The sequence below is a fragment of the Geotrypetes seraphini genome, chromosome 1 (assembly GCF_902459505.1).
Source record: "Geotrypetes seraphini chromosome 1, aGeoSer1.1, whole genome shotgun sequence".
Classification (NCBI taxonomy): Eukaryota; Metazoa; Chordata; class Amphibia; order Gymnophiona; family Dermophiidae; genus Geotrypetes; species Geotrypetes seraphini.
In genome coordinates this window covers 258,654,913-258,674,486 of record NC_047084.1, presented here as the reverse complement: position 1 = coordinate 258,674,486, position 19,574 = coordinate 258,654,913, and the positions used below count along the sequence as shown (strand labels likewise).

The 19,574-nt window shown below is 42.4% G+C and overlaps 1 protein-coding gene across 6 annotated transcripts in view; it reads left to right on the top strand.

Moving 5' to 3' along the window:
- Positions 1–19,574, top strand: part of ABLIM2 (actin binding LIM protein family member 2) — a 337,722-nt gene that overhangs the window by 39,375 nt on the left and 278,773 nt on the right. For all 6 annotated transcript variants that reach the window (XM_033950058.1, XM_033950066.1, XM_033950046.1 and 3 more), the window contains exons 3-4: positions 4,966–5,149; positions 15,020–15,138. In XM_033950058.1, the coding sequence (XP_033805949.1) occupies positions 4,966–5,149; positions 15,020–15,138 (303 nt within the window). The remainder of the gene's footprint in view (positions 1–4,965; positions 5,150–15,019; positions 15,139–19,574) is intronic.

Genomic DNA, 19,574 nt, shown 5'->3' with positions numbered 1-19,574 from the left:
TGGAACAACTTTATCCATAGAGGTGCAATTGAGCTATATTTTGGGGGGGACTTATTTTCTTTGGAGCTCTCAGTATAATTTGACCCATTTTCAAACTCAATGAGTTCCTTTTACTAGTTTTTTCCCAACATGCCAGGCTTCATTCTTTTCCATTCATTTTTATCTAAGCAACAGACGCTGAAACTCCTGCTCCCATAGAAATGCATTAGGCTAGTTTGAGGTTTTTTGGTGGGAGGAGATTATTTCTCTAGAACCGCCAGTCTGATTTGGTCCATTTTAAAATCTTATTGTGGGGTGTTTTTTTTTTTTTTTACTACTTTTCCCCTTATGATAAGTTTCAGTTCTTATTTCACTACATTTTGAGAGAGTTATTTTGCCCCCAGGCAGACAAACATTCTCAACACATTTTTGTATAATCACATTGGGTTGGAAAGAATAAAACAACTAAAAGGGAACAGTTGCAACGATTACATCAGACATGCAGGATGTTTAAAAATACCATTTTAGAATTCCAATTCAGGTGTATTACATACATTATAAAAGGCAGAAGAAAAGTCAAACTACAACTAGAAAGATTACCAAACTCCCCCCCCCCCCCTTTACTAAGCCACAATAGAGGTTTCTATCGTGGCCCGGAGTGCTAAATTCCTATGGGCATCAGAGCATTTAGCACTCCAGGCTGAGGTAAAAACCTCTACTGCAACTTAGGGGTCCTTTTACAAAGGCGCGATAGCGGTTTAACGCGCGGAATACCGCACGTTAACCCGCCTGCCGCGCTAGTACCCTAATGCCTCCATTGACGAGGCGTTAGGATTTTAGGCTTCCGCGGAGGTTAGCACGTGATGAAATGTCCTCGTAGTGCGCCTTGATAAAAGGACCCTTAGTAAAAAAAAGGGGGGGGGGTAAAAGATGAGATAAAAGAGGCAATTATAGTCAAAAGTACATCTTTCAAAAATGACAAATGGATTCAAATGAAGAAAACAGGAAACAGCTTAGGCACTGGCAAGTTACATGCCAATAATAATAATAATAATTTATTTTTATATATCGCCTAACCAGCAGTTCATAGCGTTTTACACAATAGGTACTTGGCATACAATATAATAATTAACTTCATACATAATAAAATTCTATGTAACTAATACAAGCATTAAAACTAATGAATAAGGAAAACACAATATAAATTAAAATAAGTATGGATAAAAAATAAAAAGTACGTTATAACTACATAATAATATGAAAATCAATAATGTATATTATATTGTTTAAATAAGTGGGTTTTAAGATCTTTTCGAAATTGATAATAAGCAAGAAATGGAGAACAAGAAGATTCAAACATGAATTCATTAATCCAGCTTGGAATGCTAGGTCCTATCCCAAAATTTTTTGTAAAGACATGCATTTGCTGAAGGAAAATAAAAACAACCAGATCTATGAATATTTTTCTTAGAAATATAAAAACTAAAATGAGAAACAAGGTAAGCTGGTGCTAAGCCAAATAAAACTTTAAAACAAATGCATCCAAATTTAAATAATACTCTAGCCTCAAACGGTAGCCAGTGAAACTTTTGATAAATATACAATGATAAAGCAGGCAAAACCAGATTTTTTTTTAAAAAAACAAAAACTTTTTTGTAGAGGCAAAAACTCAATATAAGAATGTTTCAGATACATTTGAAGCAAGAATTCCTGAGGGAGTTAGATGATCACTGGTAAAAGGGACAGTCAGAAAGGACAAGGCCATAGTGGAGAGGCTAAATGAATTTGCTTCAGGCCTTACTTAAGAAGACACAAGGAAGCTACCCAGATCAGAAATGACATTTAATGGTAACTATTTGCAGGAACATATCCCACCCTAACTAGTACACTTGTGGTGAAAGTGTGAGCCCACCAAAACCCTACTGTACTGACACCTGCAGGCATAAGGACTAAAGAATGACACGGTGGCTGTTACCTGCAGCTAGCCGCGGGTAACCCACCAAAACAGTGGGGGGGGGGGGAAATGCTCACTGCGGGCAAGGGACAAGGCCATCCACTGCCCTGTGGAGCAGTGAATGGCCTTGTCCCCACAGTTAAGGGAGGAAACGCGCGGTCACCAATCACACGCAGCCCCCTCCCTCCTTCCTACCTATCCTCTAATTTGTAATTCTCTACCATAACAGGTAATATACTTGTATCGTTGTTATGTAATTCTCTCGGTAATGCCCAGATCTCTTCTAATTGTAATCCGCTTAGAACCGCAAGGCACAGGCGGAATAGAAATCACTAATGTAATGTAATAGTTTTTCTCTTCACAGTGACTGCTTTATGTCTGCAACTTGAATTGTTCTATCAAGTCCACTAGAAGCCCTCATTTATTTGCTTATCTGACAGTAAAATCTTGTAGATCTAAGAGATGTTTGGACAGAACACTTGCATTTCAAGCAGGCAAAATGAATGCCTGGCTAGGCGCTATTATTTCACAAGCTCCGTCCTATGGTTCCTTTAGAAAACAGATGAAGACTTATTTTTTTGACAAATTTGTAACTTGACATCTCTCTGTATTTCTTGGTTTGTATTTCACCTAATACTTGTAATTGACCGTTCTTTCCTAATACCTGTGTTTCACTGATTGTTCAGTCTTCTTCTTTGTGAACCGCCTAGAACAGTGTGGTATGGCGGGATACAAGAATAAAGTTACAGTATTATTATTATTATTTTTTTTTTGGGGGGGGGTGGTTCCTTTACAGAGCTGCAGCAAATGTTAATGCATGCGTACCAGAGGTTAAAAAGCACAAGCACGCCCCATGGTAGTTTTTGGGTTGGCATATGCTACCCTTGTGCTACAAAATTGAATTTTATTTTTAATGCACTGGAGCATGTCTGGGAGTAGAGCATAGGCATGCTAACTGATTAGTGCGTGGTTAAGGTGAGCTCTTACTGCCTATAAAATAGGGGATCCTTTGCTAAACGCTAATGCATCCATAGATTATAATGGATGCGTTAGGGTTTAGCACACGCTAATATTTTTGTGCGCTAAAATGGCTAGTACGCCTTAGTAAAAGGACCCCTCGGTGGCAGAAAGGGCTCATGTACTAATGGGGAAATTATTGTGTAGCCACTAATGGGGAAAAAATGGAAAATGGGGCCATTTACCACCATGCAAAAAGCAGCCCCCAGCACACAGGGAAAGACCTGCGCTGAGGATAGCACTGGCCGCTTTTGAGCGCTGCTTAGGAAAGAGCCCCTTTATCTCTTAGTGCTACCTTTGGGTCTGTGGGCTCCTTTCTTGGTGGGGACAAAGTGGCAGATGGATATTTTTTGGCCCAAATATCCAAACCACTATTTTCAAAACCCATTTTTAAGATGGTTTTTCTATGAAGTTCATCCACAGGCCATCTAAATCTCAAGGAGGGGAGGGTGTTGGCGATGTATTTTAGGCAGGGCTGGTGGGGGCTTTTGATTTGGACATTTTACTGTAATAATAGAACATTGTTTAAGGTTAGACCTATTTCAATAATAAAGAAATGAGTTTCAAGTTTTTATTAAAATTTGATTCCATCGCTTATCAGAGCTTCTACGTGAGTTACAGGTAGGATATAAAAGGGATTAAAATTAATAATACCAATAAAAATACAAATAATTATAACATGAGTATTTTAAAACAGCAATTTAAAAGAAATAGCATAACTAACATGAGACGAGTCGAACTTAATTGATGTGAAACGAAAGGTAAGTAGGGAAGAAAAGACCACTGGAGCAATAAAGGCAGGACTCCCCCTTATTTCTCATTGGTCACTGACCACCTACCTCCCAATGATGTGAAAAGAAACAGTACATACCCAGGACAGCTTCATATGCTAAGGCCAGTCCTATTAGAGCAACAAGCAGGTCTCTGAAGTAGCCTGGTGCTTGGTATGGTGTACTAAAGGCAGTCCCCGGGTTAAGAATGAGTTACATTTTAAAGCTGTCTTAAGTGAGATTTTTATGTAACTCAGAACCTGTAGATTTTAAGATTCTTGCCACTTACCTTTGCTCCCAGCTGACCAAAGGGCCAGCTGTCTGTACCCAGTGTTCCCTCTAAGGTACAGCATTCACAACCACTCACTGTCCTTAATGTGGCCATACATCATTCCTGAATCTGGTACAGAAGTGTAGGAGCCTGGAAATACTGCTCAATGAAATCAAATGAAGTTGCAGCCGCATTCATTAAGTACGAGTCGTACTTAAGTCGGGCATCTGTAACTCGGGGACTGCCTGTATAGAGAAGGGGGCCCAGACCCATATCCCACACTAACTACTTGTGATGGAACATGTGAGCCCTCCAAAACCAACCAAAAACCTACTGTACCTACATATAGGTTGCACCTGCAGGCATATGGGCTATTGTGGTGGTGTACAGGTGGGTGCAGTACATTTCAGGGGGATTTTGGAGGGCTTGCTGTACAATGAAAGGGGGTAATAGAGAGATGTGTACCTTTTATGTGAAGTCCACTGCGGTGCCCTCTAGGGTGCCCCACTGCTCTTCTGGGATATCTGTGTGGCCAATCTGCTATGAATTCTCCCCTACCCATACATACTATAAGATGGCTTGTTTTTGTGCATTTTCCCTTGGACCTTTTTTTTTTTTTTTTGGATGGTCCTAAAAGATAGATGCACTGAGCTCAGAAACATCTAGCTAATGCCTCTTTTTGAAACAAAAAGTTGGATTTTTTTTCTGGTTTTAAAATGGCCATTTTCTCTATTGCATATTTGGATGTTTTTTTCCAAAATGTTCAAAATCAGCTTTAGACATTGAAAATGCTCCTGCCAATCTTTCTAGTTCTGTTAGGGGAGGGACATTAAGGTGGGCAGACTAGATGGGCCGTGGGCCCTTATCTGCCGTCTATTTCTATGTTTCTATGTTTGTTTTGAGATTCTACTCACTTTCTTGTTACAGCTTTTTTTTATTGTCCTCTGTTTGTTTTTATTTATTTATTTTTACAGTATGTGGCTGTGACCTGGCCCAAGGAGGATTTTTTCTGCGCCAAGGAGATTACATTTGTACTTTGGATTATCAGAGACTCTATGGAACACGGTGCTTCAGTTGTGAAGTATTCATTGAAGGGGAAGTGGTTTCAGCACTGGGGAAGACCTATCATCCTCATTGTTTTGTGTGTGCTGTATGTAGGTAAGTGGAAAACAGAAATTGTATGTGGAGGGATCTTTGTAATATTTTAAAAATTTAAGAGGCAGGCATTAATGTTTGTATGTTACATTAATAGCACTGTATTGGCTAAGTGGTGCTCTGGCCAGGCCATCTAACTGTGATGGGGGATATGATGCTAATTAGAGCATACACTTCTCCCTCAATATCCGCGGAGATTAGGGGCAGAGCCGGCTCGCGAATAATATTCGGGCTGGTTCTGACCCACCCCCCACTTTCCCCTGGAATTAAAGCTGTATTCTGGACCTCCCTCCCACTTTCCCCCGGAATCCCTTAAGCCTTACCTCATAGGAAATGGCTGCCGTGAGCTCCCGCAGTCTCTCGAGACTACGACGGGAACACACGGCAGCCATTTCCTATGAGTGATCTGCACGGGGCAGGAGCGTAGGAAGATCGCTCCTGCCCCGAAAACTTGCTAGACTACCAGGTAAGGCTTAAGGGATTCCGGGGGAAGGTCCAGAATACAGCATTAATTTAAAAAAAAAAAAACCTGTGAATAACCGAATCCATGGATGCTGAAAGTGCGGATTCGAAGGGAGAAGTGTAATGTGAAGTTATGTGATATGTAAAACAAACAAATTGAAATAGATGCTTAAGGTTCAAGATAAACTAATCAGACTTCATATAGATCAGTTTGAAATGTTTAGTTGTGTACTGGCAATGGCATACCTAATGAATATCCAGAATCTGCAGAGGTACTCAAAGAGAGAGACTTTTAAACAGGTCTGGCTATGAACCTTCATCCAAAAGCATGTGTGGTACTGATATTCCTTGGGTCTACTCACTGAATTCAGGGTTGCAGGTCCCAAATGCATCAGAAATGTTACCTGAAATCCAGGACTGGCCTAAAACCTCCTTCAGAACTGGGTAACTGGAATTAGTATACAGCAGAGCACTTTATCGCTCTACAATTCAATTCAGTTTGCTTTAGTAAAACTAACCCCACTCTTCTATTAAACTGCGCTAGCAGTTTCTTTAGCGCAGAACGCCTTGCTGAATGCCCCATGCTGCTCCCGACGCTCATAGGAACTCTATGAGTGTCAGGAGCATCGCAGGCCACTCAGCGCAGTTTAATAGAAGAGGGCCTAAATTTTGAAAATGGCTGTCACTCAGGCAAGAGTGCTGTTCTGAGTCATTATTAAACCAGCACAACCAGTGGCATGGCGAGGATAAGAAGCGCTCCATCCCCTGTACCTCTTTTTTTTTTTTTTTTGTAATTCTTTATTTAAAATACAGTTAGAGAACAAGAAAAACACATGGAACCCTATCTCCAGAAGAGCCGCAGCAAAACAACAATATCATTCCAAGCTGTTTTGATGTCCCCTGTACCTCTTTAATGTTCCCGGCATGAGCAGCAATGCCTACCTGCTGCTCGCGCCAGCGTCGGCTCTTCCTCTGACATGAATTCCTAGGCGTGGGTCCAGGAAGTGACATCAGAGGAAGAGCAGATGCTGTCGTGAGGGGGCGGAGGAGGAGGATAGGTGCTGGTGCTCCCACCAACCAGCCTTGGCTTCATCTACGCTTCAGAGTGACCAAACTCATCACCTGCTCAGTTTGGCTGGAGACCAGCAACCAATTCAGCAAACACAGAGAACTCTACTGTTCTCATAGGCTATATTCGCTGTACAGCAAATTTTAAGAATGGAATGATCAACTGTTTACATGACAAAGTTTGCACTGGCAAAATCCTGTTCCAGGTTTTTTCTGTTTCACTTGGTTTACTGAAAAAGTGTCATGAATAAGTTGCTTCCGCTTTTACTTTTAATAACTAGAAGCATCAGATGTACAGTAACTAGGTAAAGTAGTGAAAATTGATGAAACTATTACTTTAGCAACAGTAACAAATATTAGTCTGTATTTCTTTACAAATAAAAGTAATAAAACTTTTACTTAAGAACAGTAACTAGTTATATTTATTTAGTTACTATAAAATACTGTTCAATATTAGCTGGGACCCACATAATGGTTTCTGCCCAGGTCTAGATGCCCCCCATTCGAATCCCTCTAACACCCTAGAATTGCAGGACCCTCACCTCCTATTCTCTCCCCACCCCTTGGAACAGTATGCCCCTCCCCTCCTGTCCCAATGTTCCCCTCACCCCCAAAGAAAGATGACAGCAGGCTTGAGCCACCCCATCACATAGACTCCCCCACCAGGACAGTCAGACGTGGCAACCTGTTCAAAATGGTGTTTGTTATTTCTAGGAACAACCTTACTGTAATCTTCCGGGGGGGGAGGGGGAGTCGATAGGAGGGGAGTACAGTGGTACCTCGGAATCCGAACGGCCCAGAACTCGAACGACATGGAATCCGAACTTTTTGTTGTGGTAAATTTTGTCTTGAAATCCGAACTCTACTTTGGGATCCGAACGCCCTGTACATTGTATGTGTGTGTTTCTGCCCAGAATCTGAATGCTGCTTTGGAATATTTTGTTAATATTTTACCTTAAAAATCCAGTGTATTTCCTGTTAAAATTTGAGTTTGTGGGACCCAGGAACGGATTAATCTAGTTTCTATTATTTTCAATGGGAAAAACTGTCTTGGAACTTGAATGCTTTGGAACTCGAACGGGGTTCTGGAACGGATAAGTTCGGATTCCAAGGTATCACTGTATACTGTTCTAGGGGTAGGAGGGAGATCGGAGTGCAGAGTGCTGCAGTTTCTGGAGGTGGGAGGGGGGATTGGAAGAGACAAATATGCTGTTCGGGAGGATGGGAAAGAGAAATCAAAAGAGGGGGCGGTCTGAACTCCTTTGCTGCTACCTGGAGGTTAACCAGGCAACAGCCAGTGCCAATTTAACTTGACATAAAAAAAATAGGAAAGCCTTTTTTTCTGTTCTAACTTTACATGGTTACTTAGCTGAACAGAGTGGAACAGGTGGATATGAACATTTGTTTAATCTTTTCAAAAATACTAGGACTAGAGGACATGCAATGAAGCCATTAAGTAGTAAATTTAAATCAAACTGGAAAAAAAAATATTTCTTCACTCAACATATAATAAACTCTAGAATTCATTGCCAGAGAATGTGGTGAAAGCAGTTAGCTTAGCAGGGTTTAAAAAGGTTTGGATAATTTCCTTTTAAGAAAAAAGTCAATAATATTAAGATGGACTTGGGGAAATCCACTGTTTATTTCTAGGATACGCATCATAAAATCTATTGCACTGTTTTGGGATCTTGCCAGCATTTTTAGTAGACTGGCCACACAGACATCCCAGCCGAGCAGTAGGGTACCCTAGGGGGCACTGCAGTGAACTTCAATAAAAGGTCTGTTATTGAGAAAGACATGGGGGGAAGCCATTGCTTGCCCTGGCTTGGTAGCATGGAATGTTGCTACTCCTTGGTTTTGGCCAGGTACTACCTAGGGAGTTGGGACCTGGATTGGCCACTGTAAGAACAGGCTACTGGGCTTGATGGACCATTGGTCTGACCCAGTAAGGCTATTCTTATGTTCTTACACATCACTCCATAACCTGCTTATATTGTACTAGTCTTTAAACCTGTTACATTAACAGGTGCTAGAATAGATGTGTCTGTCTGTCTGTGTTTCTTTCTCTCTCTCCTTGGCCGCTGTCTGTGTCCTTCTGTCTCCTCCCCCCCCCCCCCCGAGCAAAGCTGTCTGTCCCCAGCACACCCCTCCCCCAAAGCAGCCCCCTTTCCCTCTCCCTGACTGTCTCTCCATGGCCCCTTCTGTCTCCCCCCCAGAGCAAAGCTGTCTGCCCCCCAGCACATCTACCCCAAAGCATCCCCCTTTCCCTCTCCCTAACTGTCTCTCCATGGCCCCTTCTGTCTTTCCCCCTAGAGCAAAGCTGTCTGTCCCCAGCATATCTCTCCCCCCAAAGCAGCCCCCTTTCCCTCTCCCTGTCTCTCCATGGCCCCTTCTGTCTTTCCCCTAGAGCAAAGCTGTCTGTCCCCAGCACACTCCTCCCCCCAAAGCAGCCCCCTTTCCCTCTCCCCCTGTATTGTTCCCGTTCTTATCCTCCCTCCATCCCGGCGTCTTACTGGCCTGCCTCCTTTTCAAAGCAACCTGCGATTGTGGCCGGCTTTAGCAAACCTCGCAGGCCGCTCTCCAACTCGGTACCACGTTCCCTCTGACGCGATCCCGTGCGTCAGAGGGAACGTGCTACTGAGATTGGAGAGCTTGGCCTGTGCGGTTTGTTAAAGCCGGCCACGATCGCAGGCTGCTTTGAAGAGGAGGATCAGCAGCGGCGGCGGTTGGTGAGTGAGGGCGGGAGGGAGGAAGCTCCAGTGTTTTCCCTGCCGAGGACACGGGCAGGGAGAGAGCTTGCCTGCGCTTCCTCCAGCGGTTGGTGAGTGAGGGTGGGAGGAGGGGAGTGGCCAGAGTGATCCCTGCCGCCGCGTTCTAAAATAGAATCCGGCCACGGATGTTTTAGAAAACAAAATTCCAAATGCAACTTTATGCCATTTAAAAAAAATGTTTTTCTCTTTTGAAAAATCACTTTGAATATTGGCCAGTATGCAATTACCCACATTTTATCTGCGCACTATTCTGTTTTGGATAAGAAGATATTCTGTGACTAAGGCATTTATTCATACCAGCCCATGCTTGCTCTGTAGCTGGCGGTGATGGTTTATGTTCATGTATGTGGTTTACTTATGTAGGAAGCTTTATTTATATTATTTAGTTGTTGGGATTTGTTAACCGTCTTTTTCAAGAAGAGATTTACCATAAGCAGTTTATATTACACTATTGCGTAACCCTTTATTCAGGGACACTGTATTGGAGGTTATTTTATTTATTTAAAAATTTATATACCGCATAAAAACTATACGATTTACAAAATTACATGCATACATATTTAAGAAATGCTAAACATGTTTCAACATGACAAACACAGAAAGACATTAACTAACGGTATCATTATTAAAATCTTTTAATTCATCCTACAAGATGGAAACACAAAATCCCATAAAATCATTTATATGTGCACTTAAATGACCTCTTCCAAAATACTAGCTACATAAAAATATGTACGATGATATGATTGTATGTACTTTGCTGGTAGGCACGTACAGGGTAGACAAATTGTAAGCAGAGTTTGTAAATAATTACATATCCCCTCTTCTACAAAGCCGCACGGTAACGGCCCCGAAGCCCATAGAGATTTAAAGGGCTTCAGGGCTGTTGCCGCATGGCAGCTGCTAGTGCAGCTTTATAGAAGAGGTGGATAGACTATATATTGTACTAATCTACACATGTGTTTGTATAATCTAGATCAGTATTTCGCAACTTCTTCAAGCTAAGTACCCCCTAAGCCTAACAAATACGAACCGAGTATCCCCAACCAAGCTCCGCCCCAGACCCACCCAAGCTCCACCCCTAACCACACCCTCATAATGATAGTACTAATTGTAATGCAATTTCTTCCATCCATTTTTCATATACACACAATATAATCTTATTAATAGATAATCACAAAATTAAAAAAAAACACTGTACGCAGAGAAAATGTTAATCATCATTTATATTCAGATTTTTTTTTTTCAAGAGGTCAAGGCAGATGACTTTAAAATATGCAATGTCACCTCAGTAACAACTATAGAAAAATAGCAAATATAGTGCACAATATAGACAGCAGATATAAATTCTCAAAACTGACACATTTCGATCACTAAACTGAAAATAAAATCATTTTTCCTACCTTTGCTGTCTGGTGATTTCATGAGTCTCTGGTTGCACTTCCTTCTGACTGTACATCCAATATTGCTTTCTTTCTGCCTCCTGCATACTTCCTCTTCTCCAGACCTCATTCCATTCCCCAGCCAACATCTCTGTCTGTCCCTCCATGAGTCCAACTTTTCTTCCTCTCTCCATCCCTATTGGCAACAAGTCTCCATCTCACTGTCCATCTGTCTTGAGAGATCAGGCATCTCTCCCACCCCCTCTATTGTCACATCTAACATTTCTCCCTCTCTCATCCCCCAGATCATGTGCAGCATTTTTCACCACTGCCCACCAGCAATTCTCCTTTTCTATTCCCTCCTTCCTATGTCCCAAGTTAGTGCCCTCTTCCTCCTTCCCTTCTGTGTCCCATGTTCATGCCCTTTCCCTTCCTTCTGTGTTGAGTTCATACCCTCCTCCCCCCTCCCTGCCTTCCAGCCTTTGTCCCAAAATTAAGTTGTACGCCAGGGATCCCTATCTGCCTGCCTCCCCCTCCCCCCTCCCCCCCCTGCTGAAGCCGCTTCTGGGGATCCCTCTTTCCCTGCTTACCCTCCTCTCCCAAAGCCAACCAAGTTACATGTTGAAGCCACACTCAGTCCCCTCCGCCCCCAGTGAAATCTGTGCAGGAATGGCACAAGCAGTAATTTTACAGCGGCAGGGAATATCCTCCGAGGCGGCTAGGCCGTGTACCCCCAACAAGCAGCTCGTGTACGCCTAAGGGTGCATGTACCGAGTGTTGAAAAACACTGGATTAGAGAATGGGTAACATAACACAGGTAGATTTGAAATCAGATTTGTGCACGTTGTTGTCTCACCTTACTTAACCTCACCCCCCCCACCATAGATTTTTTTTTTTTTTTGGCTGTGTAAGTATACCAGCCTAATGAAACATGGGGAATATGTTTATCCAAGGCATTCAATCAGTAACTTCTTGATAAACTGTATAAATCATTTTGGAAATTGTTCTCTTAAAGGAATATTGTTTGTGGAAAATGTTATTGCAAAATTCCATAGATTTACTTTGCACCACAGTTCATACAGTATTGGCAATGGAAAGGATTAACCATAAACTTCATCAAGCATGTGAAGAAAAAAACCCCAAACCTGTGCCAGTGATGTGTGTAATGATGTCACAATGCAGCTGTTGGGTAAGTTGTAGCTGGTATCCAGGGAGATTCAGTTATAACAATACGGAGTAGGGGAGAAAATGAATACACTTAGATATTTAAGGAGAGTTGAAAAGTGCCCCTTTTCTGGGTTCCCGATGAGAATCAGAACTGGAACCAACGCCTTCAGAGGTGAGGAATCAAAATCTAACATACATTGGGGTCTATTTATCAAGGTCTGAAGGTATGTAGAAAGTGGTCTGGGTGATGGGTGGTCTGTTTTTGACAGATTAATTGTGGGTTGGAGTTTGTTAAATTTTTAATGGAATTTCTTTAGGACTTCAAGTCTTTGTGTTCAGATGTTCAGTGTACCTCAAGTATTTTATGAAGAGATTCACTCAAGGTGGTGTAACCTCTGGTCAATTACGCTAAATATTCATTCTTTATCTGTGTGGCTTTTTTTAATACATCCATGTCTGAAAAGGTGGAGGGATTTATTTGGTAGCAGCTGCTGGCAACGGCATAAGTCCTTTAGAAAATTTATCTAAAAGTGTTTAGCCATGTGCTATACACTCATAGAAGAAGACAGTGTCAAAGCAATTAATGCTTTGAAGAAGCCTACAGGAAACAGACTGAGGTCCCGATGCACACAAGGTTTCCATGCCAGTAAGACTCGTCAAAGCAGTCTCCTGCCGATGCTCAAAAGGGTTTTCTGTGGCTGCAAACTGATCCTCATAGCCGCCACCAAGAACCCTATGCAAATGCATCCCAAGGAGCTCATTAGTATTTAAATTAGCTCTCCTTGCAATGCACAATAGGGAACGCCTTTCCAGTACCGTAGAATTGGGCAGAATTTTTCCTTTTATGTATGGATATTCCAGTTCTGCCTGAAGGACATTCATACCTGTTTTGCCCCATTCATAATTTGGATGTTTCAGTTTGTAATCTGGAGGCTCATTCTGGATGTAGCCAGCACTTGCATTTTTTGAGCAAGCTGTATATCAGATGATCCTGTTCTAAAATTCCATGAGATACAAAACATTCATATTTGACATACAGTATTTATTTTATTTTTGTTTATTTATGGCACTTGACTCGGTAACATGACGGTTTACAATTAAAAAAAGGACAGACACATACAGGAAGAAAGCTCCTGAATAAAATTCCTGGGTAGTAATCTGAGGTGTCATTTTTTTTTCCTTATAAGTATTTTCTGAATTTGATAATGTCCGACTATTTTATGCTTGCTCCCTCTCATATTGTGGACAAAGTAACATGAACAAATGAAAATGTTTTCCTATTTTATTAGTTTTTGATATTTCCTAAATCACTTGAATTTATTTCTGTTTATTTGCAATAATTATGATTAAGAATATGTAATATTGAATGCCAATAAATAATTAAATGTTTAAAAAATTAAAAAGGACAGACATTGGTCGTCCATTATTCTGAGTTGGACGTCCTTTCTAAAATTCCATCCTAATTGTTATGGGTTCTGCTGCCAAAGACCATATTAGATTGGTGAATGTCCCAAAGGGTTCCTAATATTTGTATATTTTGATTGCTATATAGTATTATGCTTGGGTATTTTTATTAGCTTACTCTGGCTTTTACAAAGTTGCGCTAGAGGTTTCTACAATGGGCCGGCGATGGTAAATGCTCAGACGCTCATAGAATTCCTATCAGATACCTATACCCACTATAACCTCCCCAACCCTGAAATGTCCTGTCTAAATTAGATAGTAAGCTCTTCTGAGCAGGGGACTGTCTATTGTATGTTACAATGTACAGCGCTGCGTTACACCTTTCAGCGCTATAGAAATAATAAATAGTAGTAGTTGTAGTAGCATTTACCTCACTGGCTGTAAAGGAGCCCTAAATGTTTAATGATGTGTTGAATTTTATGAGTTATGAATTGTAAGCTGGGCAGTTCTGGGATGCAGTAATGTAGTAAGAGGGGGCATGGGGCAGTTCACTCCGGGCATTGTCTTGGTGAGGGTGCCGACACCCCTCCTCCTCTCTGCCCCCCCCCCCATTCCTTCCCACTCTTCCCCCCGCCTCGCATGCTCCTTCACTTCCCCCCTCCCTCCCAATGTACCTCTATCTCTTCGCTGGTGTGAGCAGTAACTCCAACCTGCTGCTCACGCCAGCATTAGCTGTACCTTTGTATGTCACTTCCAGGTCCTGCGTCTAGGAAGTGACATCAGAGGGAGGAGTTGACGCCGATGCAGGCAGCAAGTTGGTGATGCTGCTCACGCTCAGGGAAGTTAAAGAGGTACAGGATAGGGAAGGGGTGTGCGTGCGTGGTAGGGGTGGGTGGGGAAGGAGAGGGGGATGGGGAGAGAGCGCCTCCCACCCCTCACTATACCACTGCTGGGATGGTAAATGGAAAAACAGGTTAATAAATTTTAAATAAATACAGCAGAGGACTAAATAAGTATGTGATGAGGCTGCTATTTGTCTTTTCAGGCCCTAATAGCGAGCTAGGGATCAGATTGCAATTAGATTATTTTTTTTTTTCTTTATGCTTAAATATCATTTTACTGGAGGCACAACCTGTTTTTGAATTTGCCCTGTTTTTATCTGTTGAAGAATACATACCCAGACATGGCAAGACCTGGACAACTGCAACAATCTCCTAAACCTGTTTAAACATGTTTGCACACTGGAAGCCAGCTGTAAAACGTTAGTCATTAATGTTTTTGACTTGCAGGTTATTGTCGTGCATCTTTGAAATTGTACGCCAATTTCTCTAAATAAAAGAAGGGGAGATACAGTTCAGCTTAGCAGCAGAAGCTAATCATGTAAATCAGGATCTCAAAGTCCCTCCTCCAGGGTTTTTCAGGATTTCCCCAATGAATATGCATGAGATCTATTAGCATACAATGAAAGCAGTGCATGCAAATAGATCTCTTGCGTATTTATTGGGGAAATCCTGAAAACTCGACTGGATTGCGGCCCTCGAGGAGGGACTTTGAGAGCCCTGATTTAATCAATCAAACTGAAGTTGGTATTGAACAATGTCCTGTTTCATCTTTTGCAGGCAGCCCTTTCCTCCGGGTGATCGGGTGACCTTTAATGGTAAAGAGTGCATTTGTCAAAAATGTTACCATTGGCTCCCACCAGTGGCAGTACCACCGTGCCAGTCCAGAAGCCTGAGAAGTAAGTGGAATATTTTAACATAACATAAATTTTTATTTATATACACCGTAAAACACCGTAAAGTACAATGTGGTTAACAGGGGTTAGATAGGGAATCATACATAAGAGGGGAGGATTGCTTATTGACAGACCACTGGTTCTAGTCCACGTTTGAGCTATCGAATCCATTAAGGACTAAATGAACAGATGAATATGATGCTGAAAATATCACCTATGTGGAGGCCAAATACGGTGCTTATTTGTAGCTTAGACCAGTGGTTCCCAACCCTGTCCTGGAGGACCACTAGGCCAGTCAGGTTTTCAAGATAGCCCTAATGAATATGCATGGAGCTGATTTGCATGCCTGGCACCTCCATTATATGCAGATCACTCTCATGCATATTCATTAGGGCTATCCTGAAAACCCGACTGGCCTACTGGTCCTCCAGGAGTGGGTTGGGAACCCACTGGCTTAGACATATGAAGCTAAAGCAGGGGTGTCAATGTCGGTCCTCGAGGGCCGCAATCCAGTCGGGTTTTCAGGATTTCCCCCAATGATATGCATTGAAAGCAGTGCATGCACACTAGATCTCATGCATATTCATTGGGATATCCTGAAAAACCCGAACTGGATGCGGCCCTCGTGGAACCGACATTGGACACCCCTGAGCTAAAGACATTATGAAGGCCATTTTAATAGATAGCGGAGAGAGGATCTTGACAATTCAGGTCAGGACATGCTCAGTCTACCTATTATTTTACAAAAGGCTCTGCTGAGCCCTTTGTAAAATTGCTATGTCGATGCAAGCAAACTCACGCACGAGTGTATTTGATGGTATGTACCAGAGGCAGCAGCAATTATTAGGCACGCAGACATGCACAAAATAACATGTGGCTCCCTCAGGGCTTTAAACATGAAAGCCTCAACTAACTACACATACAGTTGATGGTTTTTGCCATCTACATTATAAAATGTTGACTTTACACCAGCTAGTAAAAACATCCCCCTCCCCCAATACCTGCCTCCAACGCACTCCATACTTCCTACCCCTCCCAAACCCCTTCCACTATCATCCATAGCCCTCGCCCTAGGACCCCCTGAAATAGTCTGTGCTCTCCCTCAAATTCCCCCAACACAATAACCACTATCCCCCCCCCAGCTCCCTTACATATTTATACTTTTCCCACTATCACCTTAACGCAATCCATATTTCTCACCCACCCATCAGTCCTGGGGGCACTCACTGGTCTAGTGGGGGGGGGGAACAGGAGTGACTCTTGTCACTCGTACTCCATAGGTTGCAAGGTTCAAAATGGTCCTTTCTCTACTCCTAGCAATAGCCTCGTGTTATACTGCTAGGGGTTAAACTGCCATGTGAGAGTGCAACTTGAGCCCTTAGTGGCAGTTATGTTGAGATTATGGCTAGTGTTCAGAGGCATCATTTTGAACCCTGATGCTGCACGGAGCAGGAGTGACTGGGGATCATTTCTGGAGTGATAGAGAAGAAAGACAGATGTCCCTGGGAATGGAAGAGAGAGATGCAGAATTTGCAGGGGTTAAATAAGGAGGAGAGAGACTGGATTATGAGAGGTTGTCTGATCAAGTTTGTTTTATGACACACTGCTTCTTGAGAGAATTGTTTCTATAGATGTATGCCGGTTTAGTGTTGGTATCTGCATGAAATGATTGAGTTTAAAATATGTACGTGTCATGAAATCCATTCTTTAGGTTCACATGAAGACATTACTTGTTAATAAAAGTAGCTAATAGCCCTTACTCGGGCTTCACTCCATTCACTGTGCCAGATTTATATCCAAATGAACCATGAGAAATACTTCACTCACTGGCCTTCAATGTCACTCTTTGGGATGGGACAGCCTTGGAATCTTGCTTCCCTCCTCTCCCTTCCCCAGCAGATTCCTTACCCTTCTGCATTGTCAGTCCTTCTGTTTCCAACAATAGCAAAAAAAAAATCCATACCAAAAAACAAAACTTGTATAAAGGCAGAGTTGCTGTCTAGTCTGTGCAGTTGAAAGCTCTGCTGGTTCTATATGGACTTCCTATTTTTGAGTGCTGAACCAGCAGAACCATCAGCTGCATAGCAGAACCATTCCTTTATGATGGGGTGGTTTTTTTTTTGTTTGTTTGTTTTTTTGGGGGGGATTTGTCAGGAAGTGGCTGGCAGGGAGCTAAGGAAGCTCTGCTACTGGAGAAGGTCCTATTCACTAAAGTTTGCCCATGACTCTTTAGGAGGTTGTAGTGGCCTAAGTTAGATGGTAGTTTTGTGATATACCGTATTTTTCACTCCATAAAACGCACTTTTTTTCACACCCAAAAGTATGTGGAAATGGCAGTGCGTCTTATGCAGACGAAGATATCGATTTTTACCACCCCCTCCCCCGTGTCTTTTTAAAACAAACCCCCGCCCGCCGTACCTTTTAAAATGGCCCGCCCACCGTACCTTTTGAAATGCACCCCCCTTCCTGGCCGTCGTACCTTTTAAAATGCACCTATTAGCCTGGCATTGTATCGGCCGGCAGGAGCATGCTTTCTGCGCTCCGCTTGGCCTGCCTTGTCTCTCTGCCGTGTTTCCGACGACCGGCCCTGTGTCTCTCAGCGCCGGCTGCTACATGTCCTCTCACTATGATAAACATCTTTCATGAGCAGGGTACAGCGTCCTCTACTTGCTTCACTCTCTCCGCCCAAGCATATCAACAAGACACGTGACAGTGCACCCGGCAAGAATGTCCCTCAGTGCCACCACGGCAGCCCCTCTCTCAGAGACAGCGCCACCTGTTTGCAGGATGTCCAGGCTGCAGGGAGAACTGTGATGGTGTCTAAGCCCTGAAATTGTTATTAAAATAAAAGACTGTGTTTTTTGATGTAGCCAATTACAGCATGGATGTTGTTTTATTGGAAGGAGTGCATTTGGAAATAATAATTGGATCAATTTCTCTCAGGCAAAGGCAGCAGTGGAGTACCAAACACATTAAAAATTACCCCTTTCCTTAACATATAATGAAGGAGCCTGAAGATTAGGAGCTGCTCAGTGTCCTCAGAGTCAGAACTGTTTCCTATGCTTTCAGAGACAATTGCTGGATGCCTCAGTTTGGGCACAGTCAGAGATCTGGAAGAGGGCCATGTTAAAGTTCTGGAGATGGATTTCGACTTTTGGGAAGGAGTAGGGAGGGGTAAATTAGGCAGGGGTGGAATAACCTTGGTCCTGGAAGGCTGGCTGGCTGCCACTACACGTGCCCTTCCATGAGACGTGCCCACCACTAGACATGTCCTGTACCCTATCCCGGCCTACCACTAGACCACCAGAGGGGGAACATGGTACAGAATTTTTTTTTTTCTTGGGTTTTCCTCCTCGTCATTATGGTCAGGTGCTTCCTATGGAATGAAAACATACAGTAAGTTTCAAGTATATTTAGTTTATGATAAACCACCTATCTAGGTAGAATCTAAGCAGTGTACAACAAAGCAAATTATATAAATATAGGCTTTATGTTAAAAATAACCATAAATTACAAGAGAGGTAAAACCAAAATATGGGAGACATAAAAGGAAATGAGGGATATGAAATACATATATTTTTGATAAAAAGAAGGGTAAAAGGAAAAAAGGAAAAAACAAGAGGGGGGAAATAAAATATCTTTTCTCTATTAAATGATCTTAGATATTATATACATCTTTAAATATAAAATGTTTTAAGATCTGCTCTAAACTTAGGACCTCTTCTATTAAACTGCGCTAGCAGTTTTCTAGCGTGGGGAAGCCGCGCTGAATGGCTTGCGCTGCTCCCCTACGCTCATAGAGTTCACTATGAGCGTTGGGAGCAGCGCGGGCCATTCAGCGCGGCTCTCTGTGCTAATAAACTACTAACGCAGTTTAATAGAAGAGGGGGTTAGATATGGATTTTTTCCTGTTTGGATGGGCAGAGTATTTCATAAGGAATGGTGCTGTGATGGAAAAGATGGAATTTCCGTGTGATGTCATAAACAGTATGTTGCATCAATGGGATAAATAAGTAGATTTTGATCAGTGGAGCGTAATGTTCTAGGAGTTAGAATAAGGAACAAAGTGTTGAAATTTTTCCCCAGGTATATGTGTATTGCTGTTGTAAAATAGGATGAATTATGACTATATTTTTAAGGGACCATACAACTGCAACCCATAACATGATTTGTGGGATGCAGTTGGATGTTCCTTTGAAAATATATGCATATTTTATGACATCTTAAAATCTCTGCTTGCCACTCTTCTCCCAGTTCTTTAATGGAAGATGCAACTAACTAGCTAATCACACACAAGTACTAACATTGGCTGCACAAACTGCATATTCAGTGGGGTAGTAAGTGGGGGAGGGGGGAGGACTGCCCCGGGTGTCATCTTAGTGGGGTCGCTGGCATCTCTCTCTCCCCCACGCCATGCTGATGCCCTCACTTCCCCCACC